The following is a 19512-nucleotide window of genomic DNA, read 5'->3' as shown; positions in this document are numbered from 1 at the left end:
GGATATCTCTACTGGGTGCACATCTAATGGGGCAAATCTACAGGGGACATCTCTACTGGGGGCACATCTAAGGGGGCATAACTACAGGGTCATCTCTACTGGCATAACTACTGGGGCAAATCTACAGGGGGCATAACTACAGGCTACAGGGACACATGCCTGGGGCAAATCTACAGGGGGTACAACTACAAGGGCCACGCCCCTTCCCTATGAAGCCACACCCCTATTTTTCTGTCCTTGCAGCCAACTCTACATAAGTCTCTATGTGTTCATTTTCTTTTTTGCTTGTCTTATTTAGGAATTCTTAACGAAGGGCCTAATTCAGACCTGATCGCTCCTCTTTGAATTTGCAGAGGTCTGCGATGAGATAGTCGCCGCCCAGACAGAGTGAAAACCCGCTCTGTGCAAGTCTGTGTACACCATGCGAAAATCTCTGCTTACGCCGGTCAGCTGCAAATCCGTTCACAACTCACTCACCATTGAATGATTTTTCCAGTCTGTGTGTAGGCCAGGACTTACTCCTACAATGCGATAGAAACAGGCTGATCGGGGCAGGAGCTGACGTCACCCACCCTCCGTGAAAGCTTGGTCACGCCTGCGTTTTTACTGACACTGCCAGAAAACGGCCAGTTACCACCCCCAAACGCCCGCTTCCTGTCAATCAATTGCGTACGCCCAGCGATCAAAAAAGACACTGGATCTTTCCCAGTTTAGCCTTGCACGTGCGCACTACGATCTGTACGCATGCGCAGAGGATCGATAATCGGCTGCCTTGCGAACTCGCACAATAGTGACCAGGTCTGAATTAGGCCTGAAGTAGCTCTATAGTACAGAACCTCTCCAGCTCTTGTGACACTAGCCCCAGAGTGACAAGGCATGACATTAATGTGCTGCTGGCTGTCAGAGAAACACAATAGCTATTCCAACATTTTATTTAGTTTTGTGTACACACATTTAACACTCTTCAAAGCCAGACATTAGTAATTGGTTCAGTGCTGTGCGCATTTGGCCGTGAATCACTTTGCCTTATACTGTATAACAAATTGTTCTTCAGTATCTAGGTTAAAGCTGTTCTCAGGTTACCTGGATTTGTCCCACTGTATCAATACTTTGCTCCAGTTTCTGCTCAATGTGGCACTAGGCAATTTGAGAAGAGACAAAAGTAGGACATTACAGCAGCTCCCCAGGACAATTACTACTAAAACTCTACATTTGTTAGGGCAATGAACTTCTATCTACACCACTGAAAAAATATCCTAGCAGCCTGCAATGTGACAATGACTTCAAGGGGAGCAGCTTTATTATCAATTTACTGATACTTGCAGCAATCAGAAACTACAAATGATGAATGGCTTCATGCTGGCACTTCGCTTTGTGTGTATTATATACATATACAACATAAAGCAAGATTTATCTTCCATGAACTCGCTACATACAGAGGTGAGGTCGATGGGGATCGGTGTAAGCAGAGTTGGTAGAGTATTGGTGACCACTTAGGAGGAAATGAAGTCTGACAGTAGTTTCAGGCATTAGGACTAATGTATTGTCCCTGCAATAGTAGAAATTAGGATAAAAGTGGTGAATTCCCATTAGTCACACGAGGCACATGCCTGGGGGCAGCCCTTGTTTTGGGGCAGCACTTGGATGCTTGTGTTTGTACTGTCAGGCCAAAAAGTACAAGTGACTCCCAAATATTTCCAATGTACTGTGCCATATGCCATCTTATATGGAATGTAAACAGTTAGGACATGTACATACTGCCCCTGTAAGCTGTCCTACTTCGTAAATAAGTTATACATAATAAAAAAAATATACCGTATTTGCTGGCGTATAAGACGACTTTTTGGCCCTGCAAAACATGCCACCAAGTGGGGGGGTCGTCTTATACGCCGGGGGTCGTCTTATACGTCGTATACGCCGCAGTGCCTCCCGATGCACTGCGGCCGCGGCGGGTCATCAGCGTGGCTGCGGCGATACAGGGGTGCCAGCCTTTTCGGCGTGACCGGCCCATTCTGCTCGGTAAGCAGCGTCGCTCCGGCCCGCCCCTTGCGGTCATAATATAGTAATGTCACTTGGTATTAATAGACTGCTGCTAGTGACAGGGAGACAGGGAGGGCAGACAGGGAGCAGGGACCAATCCAATCAGGCTTTGTATACAGCCAACAGCCAACCACAGTACTGCACCATTGTACAGTACAATACAGCATAGAAAAATTCCAGCCGTCAAACGCCTATCAACCCTATCATGGCACCAGCAAAAAGAAAGAAATATGATGCAAGTTTTAAACTTCTTTGTTCTTTTACGTTTTATTTGGTGTGTGGAAGGTGTGCGGAAGAGGGGGTAGTCTTATACGGCGAGTATATAACAGCCTCTATATTTTGAGTGGAAATGTTGGGGGTCGTCTTATACGCCCAGTCGTCTTATACGCCGGCAAATACGGTATATATAATATAGTGATTATTATTCTACTTGGCTATCATCAAGTGAGGGCTTATAACCAATCAATAAAATAGTAAGATTGGGGGGGAGCAGCCATACCTGTTGTGCCTAGGGGAGCCCTCACCCCTAAATGCGCCCGTGGTTCCATAGAGTACATCTGAGATTAAGTTCAGAAATTTGCAGTTTTCCCGATGCCTGGGTCAAGAGATCGACAAAATCCAACATGTTGGAAATCTTCAATCTGCTGATTCTTGCCCCCAAATTATTGGAATCGTAGAGTCTGGGATTGTTTACGTAGGTATTTGCCAATCTGCTGACACATGGGTGATAATCGGCAGAACAGGGAATCGCTGCTAGATGCAATGGCACATGTAGGAAGGGTTTCTGAGTAACCAATAACCCCCCTGATGGACCAATTTTTTTTTAGTGCTGCTTACTGCTGTCCCGAGGCCACCAATATTGTCCCCGCACCCCTTGCTGCATTAAGCCCTGCACCTCAAAGCATTGTGCCACGATTCGCTGGCCAATGGGGAGGGGGTCTGAATAGCACTCTACTTCCCCCTATTATATGCTTCACTATAGATCCCTAAAGATAACAGAGGCGGCCATTTTCCTGTAGCCCATATAAATGTATGCGCAGCTCCACGTTGTTGGTGATTTTAGAACAGCGTTTAATAAAAGTCTTTCAAATAATAGCCAGTACTAGGACCCTTATCAATATTCTTACATTGGGACATCCAGCTAAGCCCCCTAAAAATGAATGTGCAGTAATAGATTTATTTAATATATATTATAATACATTATATATATATTATATACATGGAATCCCCCCCTTCCAAATTCAGCATTTGCCGCTGGGCAGAGTCTCTGCATCCTCTGCTTCGCTCTCTCCCTGGGCGCCTCTGCTGCTGCCTCTGTAACGTAAACACAAAACGTTCCTCAGCTGATTGATCCCTCATTAGCCAGGATTCAGCCCCATCGTCCCCCTCTTCCGTTCCCGCACCACCTAGCCACACCCCTGTCACTCCCAGCACCTCCCCCGGGCCCCGGATTGGGCAACAGCTGCTGGGCCCAGCTCCACAGGATTGGCCGGCGATGCTCCTTGTTAGCGACCAAGGGAGGCATCTTACTAAGGAGGAGCGGTGGTCGGGAGGGTCTGTGCCCGCACACAGGGAGATGTAACCCGCTAGCTGGCTATAATAGTAATCACACTGGTACAGGAAGCGGGGACATGGATGGGGGAGAGTGTCTGGGAATGCTCTGATCTCAGTTACAGCTATGTGAGCACCGGCTGCCGGCATCCCACAGTACACTATCTATGTTAGCAGTATCACACCATTGATGATGATGATTTATTTAGAAAGTGACCCAAATTATTACAAAGCATTATAGTGCTTTGGCACATGCAGTATTCCTATGTACGTATGCATTATATGCTGTCACATGCCTACCTATATGTGGTAACATGCTGTAACCCTATGTATGGGTGTAGTATGGTATGCTGGCAGTCGCAATACCGGCGGCCAGCATATCAGCGCCAGGATCCCTATAGCTGGGCCAGTGCAAATGAGCCCCTTGCGGGCTCGCTGCGCTCGCCACTCTGCGGGCACGGTGGCATGCTACACTATTTATTCTCCCTCCGGGGGTAGGGGGGGGGTGTGGACCCCCAAGAGGGAGAATAGTTGTCAGTATGCCGGTTGTTGGGATTCCGGCGCCGGTATACTGAGCGCGGGGATCCCAACAGCCGGCATACTGAAGACCACCCCTATGTACACATGCATTAAGAGTGCTGGATCACATGTAGTATCATGTATTATCCCTATGCACATATACATTAGAGTGCTGTGTCACACACCACGGCACATATATGTGATAACATGAGGTATCCCTATGCAAAGGACAATTCATAAAATCAGCAGCTGACTAATGCTATGTGACAATTGTATTGCTCTAACATATCAATGGGCCTGATGTAGAGAGATGTACACTAATGTATTTGCAGCTCTGATACCATATACAGTGTCTGTGCAAAATTATACTAATGCTCCTGCTGCATGGGAATGTACTGAGACGCCCTCCGGACTCGTTGCAGCTTCCGCAACTGTATACACATACCCAGCATCGCATGCAGATCAGGAAAACATTGGCTCCCTGCATAAGTCAGTGTCAGTCTGAGACATGCTACGAAAATGGTCGCACCACCCCTGCGTTTTTGCCGACACTTGCATTTGTGTACGACATCACTATGACCTGACATGGCATCTGCATTCTATGGGCATTTCAGGTGAAGACTGGGCGGTGACTTGTAGTGATTGCATGGGACTGTAATGGTAGTGTTTCAGCATGAGGCTCCAATCACAGCACCACAGCCACACTGGCCATACTTTGAGAATGTTACAAGGTAGGCTCTTTGCTAGGCAGGGGCTGCTTGTGGAGTTGATATTGCGACTGATGGTGCATCGATGATGGGAGTGATTAGATCCACCAGTGCAGTTGAGCATTTCCCAGTAGTGGGTGTCGCAGGGTGTGCTCAGTCCATCGTCACATGAAAGCACACGAGGAGTGCTCAAGCTGTTATTTGCATATTTTTGCACTTGAGAATCCGTGAGAAATTGCAGCGGAGCATGATATGCGTGCACCTTTGCACCAGGTCCTGTCACTGGAACCTTCACACAGACTGCCCCAACCCAACGCCCCATTTCAGGTGAAGCCACCACATTACCGATATTTGACACTATTCTGTGGAAATCCTGACAGGTATAGAAGTGCACCTGCGTAAGATACAAATACTGTATATTGGGGGTCATTCCGAGTTGTTCGCTCGGTAAATTTCTTCGCATCGCAGCGATTTTCCGCTTAGTGCGCATGCGCAATGTTCGCACTGCGACTGCACCAAGTAAATTTGCTATGCAGTTAGGAATTTTACTCACGGCTTTTTCTTCGTTCTGGTGATCGTAATGTGATTGACAGGAAGTGGGTGTTTCTGGGCGGAAACTGGCCGTTTTATGGGCGTGTGGGGAAAAACGCTACCGTTTCTGTGAAAAACGCGGGAGTGGCTGGAGAAACGGAGGAGTGTCTGGACGAACGCTGGGTGTGTTTGTGACGTCAAACCAGGAACGACAAGCACTGAACTGATCGCACTGGCAGAGTAAGTCTCGAGCTACTCAGAAACTGCACAGAGATGTCTTTTCGCAATATTGCGAATCTTTCGTTCGCAATTTTAAGAAGCTAAGATTCACTCCCAGTAGGCGGCGGCTTAGCGTGTGTAAAGCTGCTAAAAGCAGCTTGCGAGCGAACAACTCGGAATGAGGGCCCTTATATCTTCCTGTTCCAGGACCATCTCCAACACATAAGAACCAGTAGTGAACTAGAAAACCTGTGCTGCCCACTCTGACTAAGTGGCTGCTGACTAGGATTATAGGTAAAGTAAGTGTATAAAAGAGGTTTTATCCAAAAGCGCTACTTAGAGCAAATGAAAACTTCAGACACTACTGCGTTTATTTTCTATAGAAATGTTTCCACCAAATGACTTATAACATACAGATTTTAGCACCGTTAAAAATTAACATTTTTGTTTGTTGAAAGAATAAAATAAAATCAATAGAAATCAAACAATAGCCATCACTTAATATAGCTTTCTTTTTAAGAAATATATGTCTGCAGCCCCAAACTTTATCATACAGGATACATTGTGTCTCTGAACATACAAAGTAATATATAAACTTCAGCCTGCTTCTTTCAAGCTGCTCTCATAAAATACACACCGTGGGGTAAATTTACTAAGAATCGTATTTTCCCGTTTGAGGTCAAAGTTCAATCACGAATGACATCGAAAGTGTAAATATGCAACTTTTTGAATTGATTACGACTAATTTACTAAGCTGCCGTATTCTGCATTTTCGGTTTTTCCGATGTCGATGTCATTCGTTTTTTTAGGCAGTGTTTTACGTGAGTGACTTGTAAAACACTGCCGACTTTAATACAATGAATCTCGGCCAGATCTGAGAGATCCGTGCAGGGCTTCATTGTGCACCTTGTAAAAAAAAAAATATATGTTTAAACTTAAAAAAAAAATTGTGTGGGGTCCCCCCTCCTAAACCAAACCAGCCTTGGGCTCTTTGAGCCGGCCCTGGTTGCAAAAATATGGGGGAAAAATTGACAGGGGTTCCCCCATATTTAAGCAACCAGCACCGGGCTCTGCGCCTGGTCCTGGTTCCAAAAATACGGGGGACAAAAAGCGTAGGGGTCCCCCGTATTTTTGAAACCACCACCGGGCTCCACTAGCTGGACAGATAATGCCACAGCCGGGGGTCACTTTTATACAGTGCCTTGCGGCCGTGGCATCAAATATTCAACTAGTCACCCCTGGCCGGGGTACCCTGGGGGAGTGGGGACCCCTTAAATCAAGGGGTCCCCCCCCCCCAGCCACCCAAGGGCCAGGGGTGAAGCCCGAGGCTGTCCCCCCCATCCAATTGGCTGCGGATGGGAGGCTGATAGCCTTTGTTGAAAGTTATGAATATTGTTTTTAGTAGCAGTACTACAAGTCCCAGCAAGCCTCCCCCGCAAGCTGGTACTTGGAGAACCACAAGTACCAGCATGCGGCGGAAAACCGGGCCCGCTGGTACCTGTAGTACTACTACTAAAAAAATACCCCAATAAAGACATTACACACACCTTGAAAGTATAACTTTAATGCATACATACACACCACCATATACACATACTTACCTTATGTTCACACGAGGGTCGGTCCTCTTCTCCAGTAGAATCCATGGTGTACCTGTTGAAAAAATCCTACTCACCAAATCCAGTGTAGAGGGCTCCTCGGATAATCCATTTGTAATCCACGTACTTGTAAAAATAAAAAAACGGGACACCCGACCACGAACTGAAAGGGGCCCCATGTTTTCACATGGGACCCCTTTCCCCGAATGCCAGAAACCCCCTCTGACTGATGTCTAAGTGGGTTTCTTCAGCCAATCAGGGAGCGCCACGTTGTGGCACCCTCCTGATCGGCTGTGTGCTCCTGTACTGTATGACAGGCGGCACACGGCAGTGTTACAATGTAGCGCCTATGCGCTCCATTGTAACCAATGGTGGGAACTTTGAGGTCAGCGGTTAACCGAAAGTGACCTCACCGCTGACCACAAAGTTCCCACCATTGGTTACAATGGAGCGCATAGGCGCTACATTGTAACACTGCCGTGTGCCGCCTGTCATACAGTACAGGAGCACACAGCCGATCAGGAGGGTGCCACAACGTGGCGCTCCCTGATTGGCTGAAGAAACCCACTTAGACATCAGTCAGAGGGGGTTTCTGGCATTCGGGGAAAGGGGTCCCATGTGAAAACATGGGGCCCCTTTCAGTTCGTGGTCGGGTGTCCCGTTTTTTTATTTTTACAAGTACGTGGATTACAAATGGATTATCCGAGGAGCCCTCTACACTGGATTTGGTGAGTAGGATTTTTTCAACAGGTACACCATGGATTCTACATGGAGAAGAGGACCGACCCTCGTGTGAACATAAGGTAAGTATGTGTATATGGTGGTGTGTATGTATGCATTAAAGTTATACTTTCAAGGTGTGTGTGTAATGTCTTTATTGGGGTATTTTTTTAGTAGTAGTACTACAGGTACCAGCGGGCCCGGTTTTCCTCCGCATGCTGGTACTTGTGGTTCTCCAAGTACCAGCTTGCGGGGGAGGCTTGCTGGGACTTGTAGTACTGCTACTAAAAACAATATTCATTACTTTCAACAAAGGCTATCAGCCCCCCATCCGCAGCCCATTGGATGGGGGGGACAGCCTCGGGCTTCACCCCTGGCCCTTGGGTGGCTGGGGGGGGGACCCCTTGATTGAAGGGGTCCCCACTCCCCCAGGGTACCCCGGCCAGGGGTGACTAGTTGGATATTTGATGCCACGGCCGCAAGGCACTGTATAAAAGTGACCCCCGGCTGTGGCATTATCTGTCCAGCTAGTGGAGCCCGGTGGTGGTTTCAAAAATACGGGGGACCCCTACGCTTTTTGTCCCCCGTATTTTTGGAACCAGGACCAGGCGCAGAGCCCGGTGCTGGTTGCTTAAATATGGGGGAACCCCAGTCAATTTTTTTCCCATATTTTTGCAACCAGGGCCGGCTCAAAGAGCCCGAGGCTGGTTTGGTTTAGGAGGGGGGACCCCACGCATTTTTTTTTTTTAAATTATAACATTTCCCACCCCTTCCCACTGAAAAACATGCACGGATCTCATGGATCCGTGCATGCCTATACAAACACGGGATAAAAAAGCAGGTCTGTTTTTTTTTAGCACTTTTTCACGATTTGTATTTTAGCACGGCAGTGTTTGGCTATTGTCGGCAGTGTTTGTGTTTTGCACTTTTTAGTAAATTCCCGATTTCTACCAAATTGCAGGCGTATTTGACCGATGGTGTATTGATTCGTGATTTTTTCCTAGGACTTCCAAAATATTACGAATGCCCTCATCACTGCCGTGATTTTTGCTTAGTAAATTACCGAGATGACACTTTGAAGAAAAAACGGCATCTCGGTCAAAATCGGGACCTTAGTAAATATACCCCCGTGTCTCTGTATTTTTAAGGCAGATATAACATAATGGAGGTAATTCCAAGTTGATCGCAGCAGGATTTTTGTTAGCAATTGGGCAAAACCATGTGCACTGCAGGGGAGGCAGATATAACATGTGCAGAAAGAGTTAGATTTGGGTGTGGTGTGTTCAATCTGCAATCTAATTTGCAGTGTAAAAATAAAGCAGCCAGTATTTACCCTGCACAGAAATAAAATAACCCACCCAAATCTAACTCTTTCTGCACGTTATATCTGCCTCCCCTGCAGTGCACATGGTTTTGCCCAATTGCTATCAAAAATCCTGCTGCGATCAACTTGGAATTACCCCCAATATGTACAGTTTAGCAACTAGCCTGTGCTGGGGTGCTGTCTGATGACACTGGGGGTCTTTTGGTCTGTGCTGGGGGCCCGCTGGACTGTCTGATGGTGCCGGGGGTCTTCTGGCCTGTTCTGGGTGGCCCGCTGGCCTTTCTGATGGTGACGGGGGTCTTCTGGCCTGTTCTAAGTGGCCCGCTGGCCTGTCTGATGGTGCCGGGGATCTTCTGGCCTGTGCTGGGGGTCCAAAGGCCTGTCTGATGGCGACAACGGTCTTATGGCCTGTGCTGGGGCCCGCTGGCATGGCTGATGGCGCCGAGGGTCTTCTGGCCTATGTTGGGGGACCACTGACCTGTGTGATGGTGCCAGGGGTCTTCTGGCCTGTGCTGTGGGCCCTCTCGCCTGTTTAATGGTGCCGGGACTCTTCTGGCCTGTGCTTGGGGCCAACTGGCCTGTCTGAGGGTGTCTGGGGTCTTCTGGCCTGTGCTGGGGGCCCACTAGCCTGTCTGAAGGTGCCGGAGGTCTTCTGGCCTGTTCTGGATGGCCCACTGGCCTGTCTGATGGCGTCGGGGGTCTTCTGGACTGTGCTTGGGGCCCGCTGGCCTGTCTGAAGGTGCTGGGGGCCTTCTGGTCTGTGTTCTGGGAGGCCTGCTGGCCTGTCTGATGGCGCCGGGGTCTTCTGGCCTGTTCTGGAGGCCCGCTGGCCAGTCTGATGGTGCTGGGGGTCTTCTGGCCTGTCCTGGGGGCCCGCTGGCCTGTCTGATGGTGCCTGGGGTCTTCTGGCCTGTGCTGGGGGCCCAACGGTCTGTCTGATGGGACTGGGGGTCTTCTGGCTTGTGCTGGGAGCCCAGTGGCCTGTCTGATGGCATCGGAAAGCAGTTAGTTTCCCGGCGGTAGGGATCCCGGCGATTAGGTACCGACACCGGAATCCTGACGGCCAAGGGAATCCTGGCAGTCGGAATCCCGACCGGGGCCCGGATTCCCCACTCAGGGGGATGTCCATGCCACCACCCGAGGGGGAACAAATTAGTGTGGAGAGCAAAGCTTGCCGCCGAGCCTGTGAAGGGACTCGCTGCACCCGCCGTCCGGATCCCGCCTGTCGAAATTCCAGCGTCAGTCTTATGAACGCCGGGATACCGACCGTCGGAATCCTATACTGAATCCCCTCTCTCTATGGATGCCTGTTGCCCTACCATTTCCTGATGCTTTACTTTTTTGATAATCTCTCTCCTCTGTCTCATGAGTCACTGTCTTTTGCCCATTGTACCCTTTGTCTTATTTGTTCCAGTGTTTCTCTCTCTCTGATGTAGTGCAGATAGATACTGTACTGATGTTTTACAGTGTAGTGTAGCTTATAGATCGGTCAATAATGTAGTGGCAGGCAGAGCCGGCCATAGGTATAGGCAAACTAGGCAATTGCCTAGGGCATTTGATATGCCTAGGGGCATCAGAAGCTTCTGCTGATTAAAATGATATGCGGCATGCCTATATTCTGTGTGTAGCATTTCATATACAGATACAGCCACAGTCTCACACAGTATATAGGCATGCTGCATGGATCTGGGACTCCAGGTCGACAACAAAAAGGTCGACACGCCTTAGGTCGACACCAATTGGTCGACACACCTTATGTCGACATGGACAAAAGGTCGACAGGAACAAGGTCGACATGGAAAAAGGTCGACATGAGTTTTTTATGTTTTTTTGGTGTCGTTTTCTTCGTAGAGTGACCGGGAACCCCAATTAGTGCACCGCGTCCCCTCGCATGGCTCGCTTCGCTCGCCATGCTTCGGGCATGGTGCCTTCGCTCGGCACAGATTACCGTTCCAATCGTAGTCCACATGGATCGTTAAGTATGAAAAAGTTCCAAAAAAGAAAAAATTGTGAAAAACTCATGTCGACCTTTTTCCATGTTGACCTTCTTCCTGTCGACCTTTTGTCCATGTCGACCTTTTGTCCATATCGACCTAAGGTGTGTCGACCAATTGGCGTCGACCTAAGGTGTGTCGACCTTTCTGTTGTCGACCTGGAGTCCGGATACCATGCTGCACATCATTTTAATCAGCAGAAGCTGCTTGTGCATCCTAGCCACATAGCAGCGCAAATAAGATGCATTTTCATAAAAAAGGTGCCCAACGTTAGCATTGAGGCAAGATTTATGAGGACACATCTGTATCCAAGCAGAGGCAGAGGTCACAGCGTTAGTGGCAGTGTTAGTGATGTGTGCATGTGAGTGGGTTGGTTGTGCATGCAGTAGTGTTCAGAATATGTGTAAAAATCATTAATATGTGTAAAAATGCATTAATAATGTGCAACATATGAGTAGGGGGCACTATGTGTGTCATTATGTGTATAAGGGCATTAATAATGTGCGGCATATGTGTAACAGGGTACTACTGTATGTGTGTCATTATGTGTATAGGGGCACTAATAATGTGCAGCAAATGTGTAGGGGGCACTATGTGTGTCATTATGTGTATAAGGGCATTAATAATGTACGGCATATGTGTAAGGGACATTATGTATAAAAGGGCATTAATAAAGGTTGTCATAATGTGTAAGGCGCATTATGTTTATAAGGACATTAATAATGTGTGTCATAAGTGTAAGGTGCATTACTGTGTGGAATTATGTGTATAAATGCATTACTAATGTGTGGCATTATGTGTATAAGGTGCTCTACTATGTGGCGTTGCGTATAGAAAGGGCACTACTGTGTCATCTAATGTGAATAAAGAGCAATATGGTGTGGTGTAATGTGAATAAGGAGCAATTCAGTGTGATGTAATGTGAATAAGGGGCTCTACTGTGAGGAGTAACGTTTAAGGTAGAGTGATACTACTGTGGGATGTAATATGAATTATGGACACTATCACATGATCAAATGTGAATAAAGGTGCAGTACAGTGTGGCGTAATTGGAATTGGGGTTACTATTGTGTGGCCATGCCTCTTGCCAGCAAAAAAACACCCCTTTTTGGGCTGTGCGCCAAATGTGCAAACTGTTCCTATTTAAAATATAGGGGTACAAACACCAAAATAAGGACTGCTATGGGTGAGGGGTGATGGTGCTGGGAAAGAGGTGCAAGGTCAGAGGCGGAACCAGCGGTGGTGCTAGGGGGCACTAGCCAAAATCTTGCCTAGGGCATCATATTGGTTAGGGCCGGCTCTGGTGGCAGGTATAGACGGGTCAATGATGTAGTGTAGGGCATATAGGGATCAGTATTGTAGCATAGGGTGTAGAGGGGTCAGTAATGTAATGTAGGGTATAGAGAGTGCAGTAGTAAAGACGGTTCAGTAATATAGTGGCAGGTAAAGAGGGGGCAATGATGTAGTGTAGGGCATATGGGGATCAGTAATGTAGCGTAGGGTGTAGAGTGGGGGTGGGCAACATGCGGATCCGATCCTGCTTGGCCCGCTGCCCCATACCAGTGCGCAATGACAAGCGGCCCGAGTGGCTGAGCTGCTTATCATTGCGCTACAGCAGCTCACTCCTAGACACGGCGCCGCTTAAGAAAGCCTGATCGCGTCACAGGGGAAGGCAGCTGGGGGTGGAGCCATTGCAAGAGCGTTTATCCAGGCAGCAAATTTGATATTCTGAATGCTGAAGAAAGAAATACCACCTGAGGTAGGTAGTACATGAATAGCTGGCGGCAGGCAGCAGGAGCTGCCAGGCGAGGGGTGCCAAGTATGGGGAGGAAGTTGCTATCTGTGTATAGGGAGGGAGGGAGTCAGATGGCTAAAAGCTGCTAACTGTGCCCGAAGGTGGGGGGTGGGGGGCGGTGTAAGGAGAAGGTAGTATCTGTGTTTGTGGTGGGGAGTTGTTTAAAAGCTGCTATATGGGTCCAGGGGAGAGGGGGGATAGAAGCTGCTATATGGGGAGAGGGAGGATAGAAGCTGCTATATGGGGAGAGGGAGGATAGAAGCTGCTATATGGGGAGAGAGAGGATAGAAGCTGCTATATGGGGTTAGGGAGGATAGAAGCTACTATATGGTGAGAGGGAGGATAGAAGCTGCTATATGGGGAGAGGGAGGATAGAAGCTGCTATATGGGGAGAGAGAGGATAGAAGCTGCTATATGGAGAGAGGGGGGATAGAAGCTGCTATATGGTGTGAGGGAGGATAGAAGCTGCTATATGGGGAGAGGGAGGATAGAAGCTGCTATATGGGGAGAGGGAGGATAGAAGCTGCTATATGGGGTTAGGGAGGATAGAAGCTACTATATGGGGAGAGGGAGGATAGAAGCTGCTATATGGGGAGAGGGAGGATAGAAGCTGCTATATGGGGAGAGAGAGGATAGAAGCTGCTATATGGTGAGAGGGAGGATAGAAGCTGCTATATGGGGAGAGGGAGGATAGAAGCTGCTATATGGGGAGAGGGAGGATAGAAGCTGCTATATGGTGAGAGGGAGGATAGAAGCTGCTATATGGGGAGAGGGAGGATAGAAGCTGCTATATGGGGAGAGGGAGGATAGAAGCTGCTATATGGGGTTAGGGAGGATAGAAGCTACTATATGGTGAGAGGGGGGATAGAAGCTGCTATATGGGGTGAGGGAGGATAGAAGCTGCTATATGGGGAGAGAGAGGATAGAAGCTGCTATATGGAGAGAGGGGGGATAGAAGCTGCTATATGGTGTGAGGGAGGATAGAAGCTGCTATATGGGGAGAGGGAGGATAGAAGCTGCTATATGGGGTTAGGGAGGATAGAAGCTACTATATGGGGAGAGGGAGGATAGAAGCTGCTATATGGGGAGAGGGAGGATAGAAGCTGCTATATGGGGAGAGAGAGGATAGAAGCTGCTATATGGTGAGAGGGAGGATAGAAGCTGCTATATGGTGAGAGGGAGGATAGAAGCTGCTATATGGGGAGAGGGAGGATAGAAGCTGCTATATGGGGAGAGGGAGGATAGAAGCTGCTATATGGGGTTAGGGAGGATAGAAGCTGCTATATGGGGAGAGGGAGGATAGAAGCTGCTATATGGGGAGAGGGAGGATAGAAGCTGCTATATGGGGAGAGAGAGAGGACAGAAGCTGCTATATGGTGAGAGGGAGGATAGAAGCTGCTATATGGGGAGAGGGAGGATAGAAGCTGCTATATGGGGAGAGGGAGGATAGAAGCTGCTATATGGGGAGAGGGGGGATAGAAGCTGCTATATGGAGAGAGGGGGGATAGAAGCTGCTATATGGGGAGAGGGAGGATAGAAGCTGCTGTATGGGGAGAGGGAGAATAGAAGCTGCTATATGAGGAGAGGGAGGATAGAAGCTGCAATATGGGGAGAGGGAGGATAGAAGCTGCTATATGGGGAGAGGGAGGATAAAAGCTGCTATATGGAGAGAGGGGGGATAGAAGCTGCTATATGGAGAGAGGGGGATAGAAGCTGCTATATGGGGAGAGGGAGGATAGAAGCTGCTGTATGGGGAGAGGGAGAATAGAAGCTGCTATATGAGGAAAGGGAGGATAGAAGCTGCAATATGGGGAGAGGGAGGATAGAAGCTGCTATATGGGGAGAGGGAGGATAGAAGCTGCTATATGGGGAGAGGGAGGATAGATGCTGCTATATGGGGAGAGGGAGGATAGAAGCTACTATATGGGGAGAGGGAGGATAGAAGCTAATATATGGTGAGAGGGAGGATATAAGCTGCTATATGGAGAGAGGGGGGATAGAAGCTGCTATATGGGGAGAGAGGGGATAGAAGCTGCTATATAGGGAGAGGGGGGATAGAAGCTGCTATATGGAGTGAGGGAGGATAGAAGCTGCTATATGGGGTGAGGGAGGATAGAAGCTACTATATGGGGAGAGGGAGGATAGAAGCTGCTATATGGGGAGAGGGAGAACAGAAGCTGCTATATGGGGAGAGAGAGGATAGAAGCTGCTATATGGTGAGAGGGAGGATAGAAGCTGCTATATGGGGAGAGGGAGATAGAAGCTGCTATATGGGGAGAGGGAGGATAGAAGCTGCTGTATGGGGAGAGGGAGAATAGAAGCTGCTATATGGAGAGAGCGAGGATAGAAGCTACTATATGGGGAGAGGGAGGATAGAAGCTACTATATGGGGAGAGGGAGGATAGAAGCTACTATATGGGGAGAGGGAGGATAGAAGCTGCTATATGGGGAGAGGGAGGATAGAAGCTGCTATATGGGGAGAGGGAGGATAGAAGCTGCTATATGAGGAGAGTGGGGATAGAAGCTGCTATATGGCGAGAGGGGGGATAGAAATTGCTATATGGGGAGAGGGAGGATAGAAGCTGCTATATGGCGAGAGGGGGGATAGAAGCTGCTATATGGGGAGAGGGAGGATAGAAGCTGCTATATGGGGAGAGGTAGGATAGAAGCTGCTATGTGGGGAGAGGGGGGATAGAAGCTGCTATATGGGGTGAGGGAGGATAGAAGCTGCTATATGGGGAGAGGCAGGGTTGGACTGGCCCACAGGGGTATAGGGGAAACCACTGGTGGACCCCAGGTCCTTCATCCTCCTCTAGGGATCAGGTTCCAGATTGTGCACTTGAATTATACATATTTTACCTTATACTACAAAGAACTATTATATATTTTCTAACCATTAGAGATCCCATGCACTTTCTAATGGTTAGGAAAACCAATGGGGCAGCTGGCCACACTCCTCTTTGTAGACTGGCCATGTCCCTAAACATGGGCCTCTGTAATTGCATCCCCCTGGTGGGCCCTTCATGCCTCAGTCCGACCCTGGGGAGAGGGAAGATAGAAGCTGCTATATAGGGAAAGGGGGATAGAAGCTGCTATGTGGGTCCAGAGGAGAGGGGGGGGGGGGGGGGGGGGAGGGGAGCTAGTAACCATGCCAGGGAAAAAAGAGGAGCTGTAAATACGATTGATAAGGCTGGGGCCACACATAGCGGCCAAGCGGGTCCTGCTGAATGGGACCCGCTTGGCCGGTAGGGGGAGTTCTGTGTGCAGAACCATGTACACTGCAGGGGGGCAGATATAACATGTGCAGAGAGAGTTGGATTTGGGTGGGGTGTGTTCAAACTGAAATCTAAATTGCAGTGTAAAAATAAAGCAGCCAGTATTTACCCTGCACAGAAACACAATAACCCACCCAAATCTAACTCTCTGCACATGTTATATCTGCCCCCCCTGCAGTGCAGCATGGTTTTGTCCAACTGCTAACAAATTTGCTGCTGCGATCAACTCTGAATTACCCCCTAAGTGTATTGTCAGCATTCTGGTAAACATTTCTATTGTCTGGGTTTGCTAGAGGCCAAGAACAGATGTATTCTAAAGTGACAGTTCCTTCAGTCATCATCCAGATATTCCAGTGAAAAAAGAATATCATCTACTCATGAAAATGTAGAAAGATAATCAGATGCCTGAATATGTAAGTATTCTATTCATTGAGATTGAATTGTGCACTTATTAGCACTAATTTGACTTAACTGATATTTGAATATGACAAATTATGTCAATAGGAAGTTTTACACAAGCCCATTTAATTCAGTAGAGAACACATCTGGATAACGTTATTGACAAGGCAGACAACTGAGTCAGTGCTTTGCTCAATGGTCTTTTATAGCAAGAATAGGGCTTGTGCTGGGATACATTGTCCATCTACAGCTAGTCTGTTCCATTCCAGTGAAGGACTGTGTGTTCTGATCGGCATATAGACAAAGCCTCACTGAAGCAATAACAAGAGAAAGCTAAGTACCATCCTGAAGCATGTATGCTACTGTACTGTATATGCAAATAAGCCAGAACTGATTCATTGGACTGTCAGGTAAATGGCATAACCCAGAAGTGTACCTGTTTAGCATTATGTCCCATGGGAATGTAACTTAAAGATCTCCCTCATTCTTTAGACACTTTGGTTGATTAGACGCCCATATCCGAGTGTTTCTAGACATGACATACTTGTATACAAGATTACATGCGTGACCAAGGCAAATTCTGTGCACTGTTATTATTTTTATAGAATGCCCAAACTGTAATACAATAATACACTTTTGTCATACTATTACCAGAACCAGATCATGGGGCCTATTTATTATTTAATATGCACAGCAAATTCCCAGAAAATGGATGATTTCGGGGGGAAATGCGCAAATATTAAGGATTCCCTGAATGTATGAAGAAGAGACTGCAGCTTAAATCTCCATATCTGCCACAGTCCCTCCATTTCTGACAGCAGCCACAGCCCCCATAGCTTTCTGGAGTTGCATTCCGGAGTTTGGTCCCATCAGCTAATACCAACTGCAGATGGCATTAACCGCTGTAGCCTATGGGCTAAATCATGCTAACCGAGACAGGGTATGGGTCATTAGGTCGACAGTCATTAGGTCGACCACTATTGGTCAACATGCATTAGGTCGACAGGGTCATTAGGTAGACAGGTCAAAAGGTCAGCATGAATTTTTTACTTTTTTTGGTGTCGTCTTCTTTGTAAAGTAACTGGGAACCCCAATTAGTGCACCATGTCCCCTTGCATGGCTCGACCTAATGTCCCTGTCGACCTAATGCATGTTGACCAATAGTGGTCGACCTAATGACTGTCTACCTAAGTGGTGTCGACCTAATGACTGTATCCCCTGAGACACGTACCCTCCCCGGCAGAGGCTGCCGCACGTGTTGTCAGTAGACTGCTCATGTGCTGAACCTCAGAGAAATTCACTTCTTACACATCGTAGGTATGGTCTCCTTACGAAAGAATAGTACATTCATACAGTACTGATGTGTCCTCTTACATCTTTGCTCTGTGCACTATAAGTCGCATTACACATAACACGAGTGCCATGTGATTCTCTTGCGTCTTCCCCCCCCCCCCCCCGATTTTTTCCATGAAAATGTGTAATGTAATAGGACGCACAAGCAGCTTCTGCTGATTAAAATAATGGCCCTCATTCCGAGTTGTTCGCTCGCTAGCTGCTTTTAGCAGCATTGCACACGCTAAGCCGCCGCCCTCTGGGAGTGTATCTTAGCATAGCAGAATTGCGAACGAAAGATTAGCAGAATTGCGAATAGAAAATTCTTAGCAGTTTCTGAGTAGCTCGGGACTTACTCCTACATTGCGATCAGTTCAGTCAGTTTCGTTCCTGGTTTGACGTCACAAACACACCCAGCGTTCAGCCAGACACTCCCCCGTTTCTCCAGCCACTCCCGCGTTTTTCCCTGAAACGCCTGCGTTTTTCCGCACACTCCCAGAAAACGGTCAGGTTCCGCGCAGAAACACCCACTTCCTGTCAATCACTCGCCGATCAGCAGAACGATGAAAAAACTTTGTTACGCCGTGAGTAAAATACCTAACTTTTGTGTAAAATAACTAAGCGCATGTGCTCTGCGAACCTTGCGCATGCGCAGTAAGCGACTAATCGCAGTATTGCGAAAATCGGCAACGAGCTAACAACTCGGAATGACCCCCAATATGCAGTCGGAGCTCCTCACACAAAGGGGCATGCCTCTCCGCTCCTGACTGCTTTGGTGTCAGAGAATCACCTGGCTGCTGGGACTTTGATGGTTTTCCCTGCTGGGACAAGAAAACTGTATGACTCTAACACGGGGTGGCATATCCACTTTCCACTCCTTGCTGTGGAATTAGCTGCCGAGACGTTCCCTACCCTGGCTTTCTTCTTCCCCTGTGCTGGACCTGTCTCCAAGACCAGCAGCGGGCGGCTTGATCTTCTCCATGGAGATACAATTCAGATAACTTCTCTTCTTGTGGGGGAGATGTAGCAAAGTTTGGAGATAGATAAAGTGTTAATGTTGCAACCAGTTAGCTCCTAACTCATTTTTCAATTACAACTTTTAAATGGCAATTAGGAGCTGATTGATTAGTACATTATCCACTCTCCAAGCTTTAATACATCTACCTCTGTGCCATTTTATGGGATGCTGTAGGGGGTGGATCAGTATGAAATCCCGGCTGTCAGGATCCAGGTGGTCAGAAGAACGACGTCGGGAGCCCGGCGGCGAGCACAGCGCACAACTAGTTCTCTGCACTCGCACCTGCAATCACCTTGTGTGATGACAGCGATGTAGTTAGTGGGTGTAAGGTGTGGGTGCTACTAAACATTGTCCCTGCATAAACAGACTGGAAGCGGATCCCTAGTGAGCCGGCCGACGATATATGGGGGCATACATCTAGCTGATGTATGTGCATTGTGCAATGCGATCTTGGGTGCTAACATCTTTAAGCTCGCTTTGTGCTGCTGAG

At 48.0% G+C, this 19512-nt stretch overlaps 1 protein-coding gene across 10 annotated transcripts in view; it reads right to left on the bottom strand.

Moving 5' to 3' along the window:
• CDKL5 (cyclin dependent kinase like 5) overlaps positions 1–19512 on the bottom strand; it is an 850075-nt gene that overhangs the window by 376387 nt on the left and 454176 nt on the right. For 8 of the 10 annotated variants that reach the window (XM_063955716.1, XM_063955713.1, XM_063955718.1 and 5 more), the window contains one exon: positions 1084–1137. The exons of the other annotated variants lie outside the window; for them this stretch is intronic. In XM_063955716.1, coding sequence (XP_063811786.1) covers positions 1084–1137 — 54 coding nt within the window. The remainder of the gene's footprint in view (positions 1–1083; positions 1138–19512) is intronic. 10 annotated transcript variants of the gene reach the window in all.

The sequence above is a fragment of the Pseudophryne corroboree genome, chromosome 2 (assembly GCF_028390025.1).
Source record: "Pseudophryne corroboree isolate aPseCor3 chromosome 2, aPseCor3.hap2, whole genome shotgun sequence".
In the NCBI taxonomy this organism is placed as follows: domain Eukaryota; kingdom Metazoa; phylum Chordata; class Amphibia; order Anura; family Myobatrachidae; genus Pseudophryne; species Pseudophryne corroboree.
The sequence above is the reverse complement of the archived record's forward strand: the minus strand, read 5'-3'. Positions and strand labels throughout refer to the sequence as shown.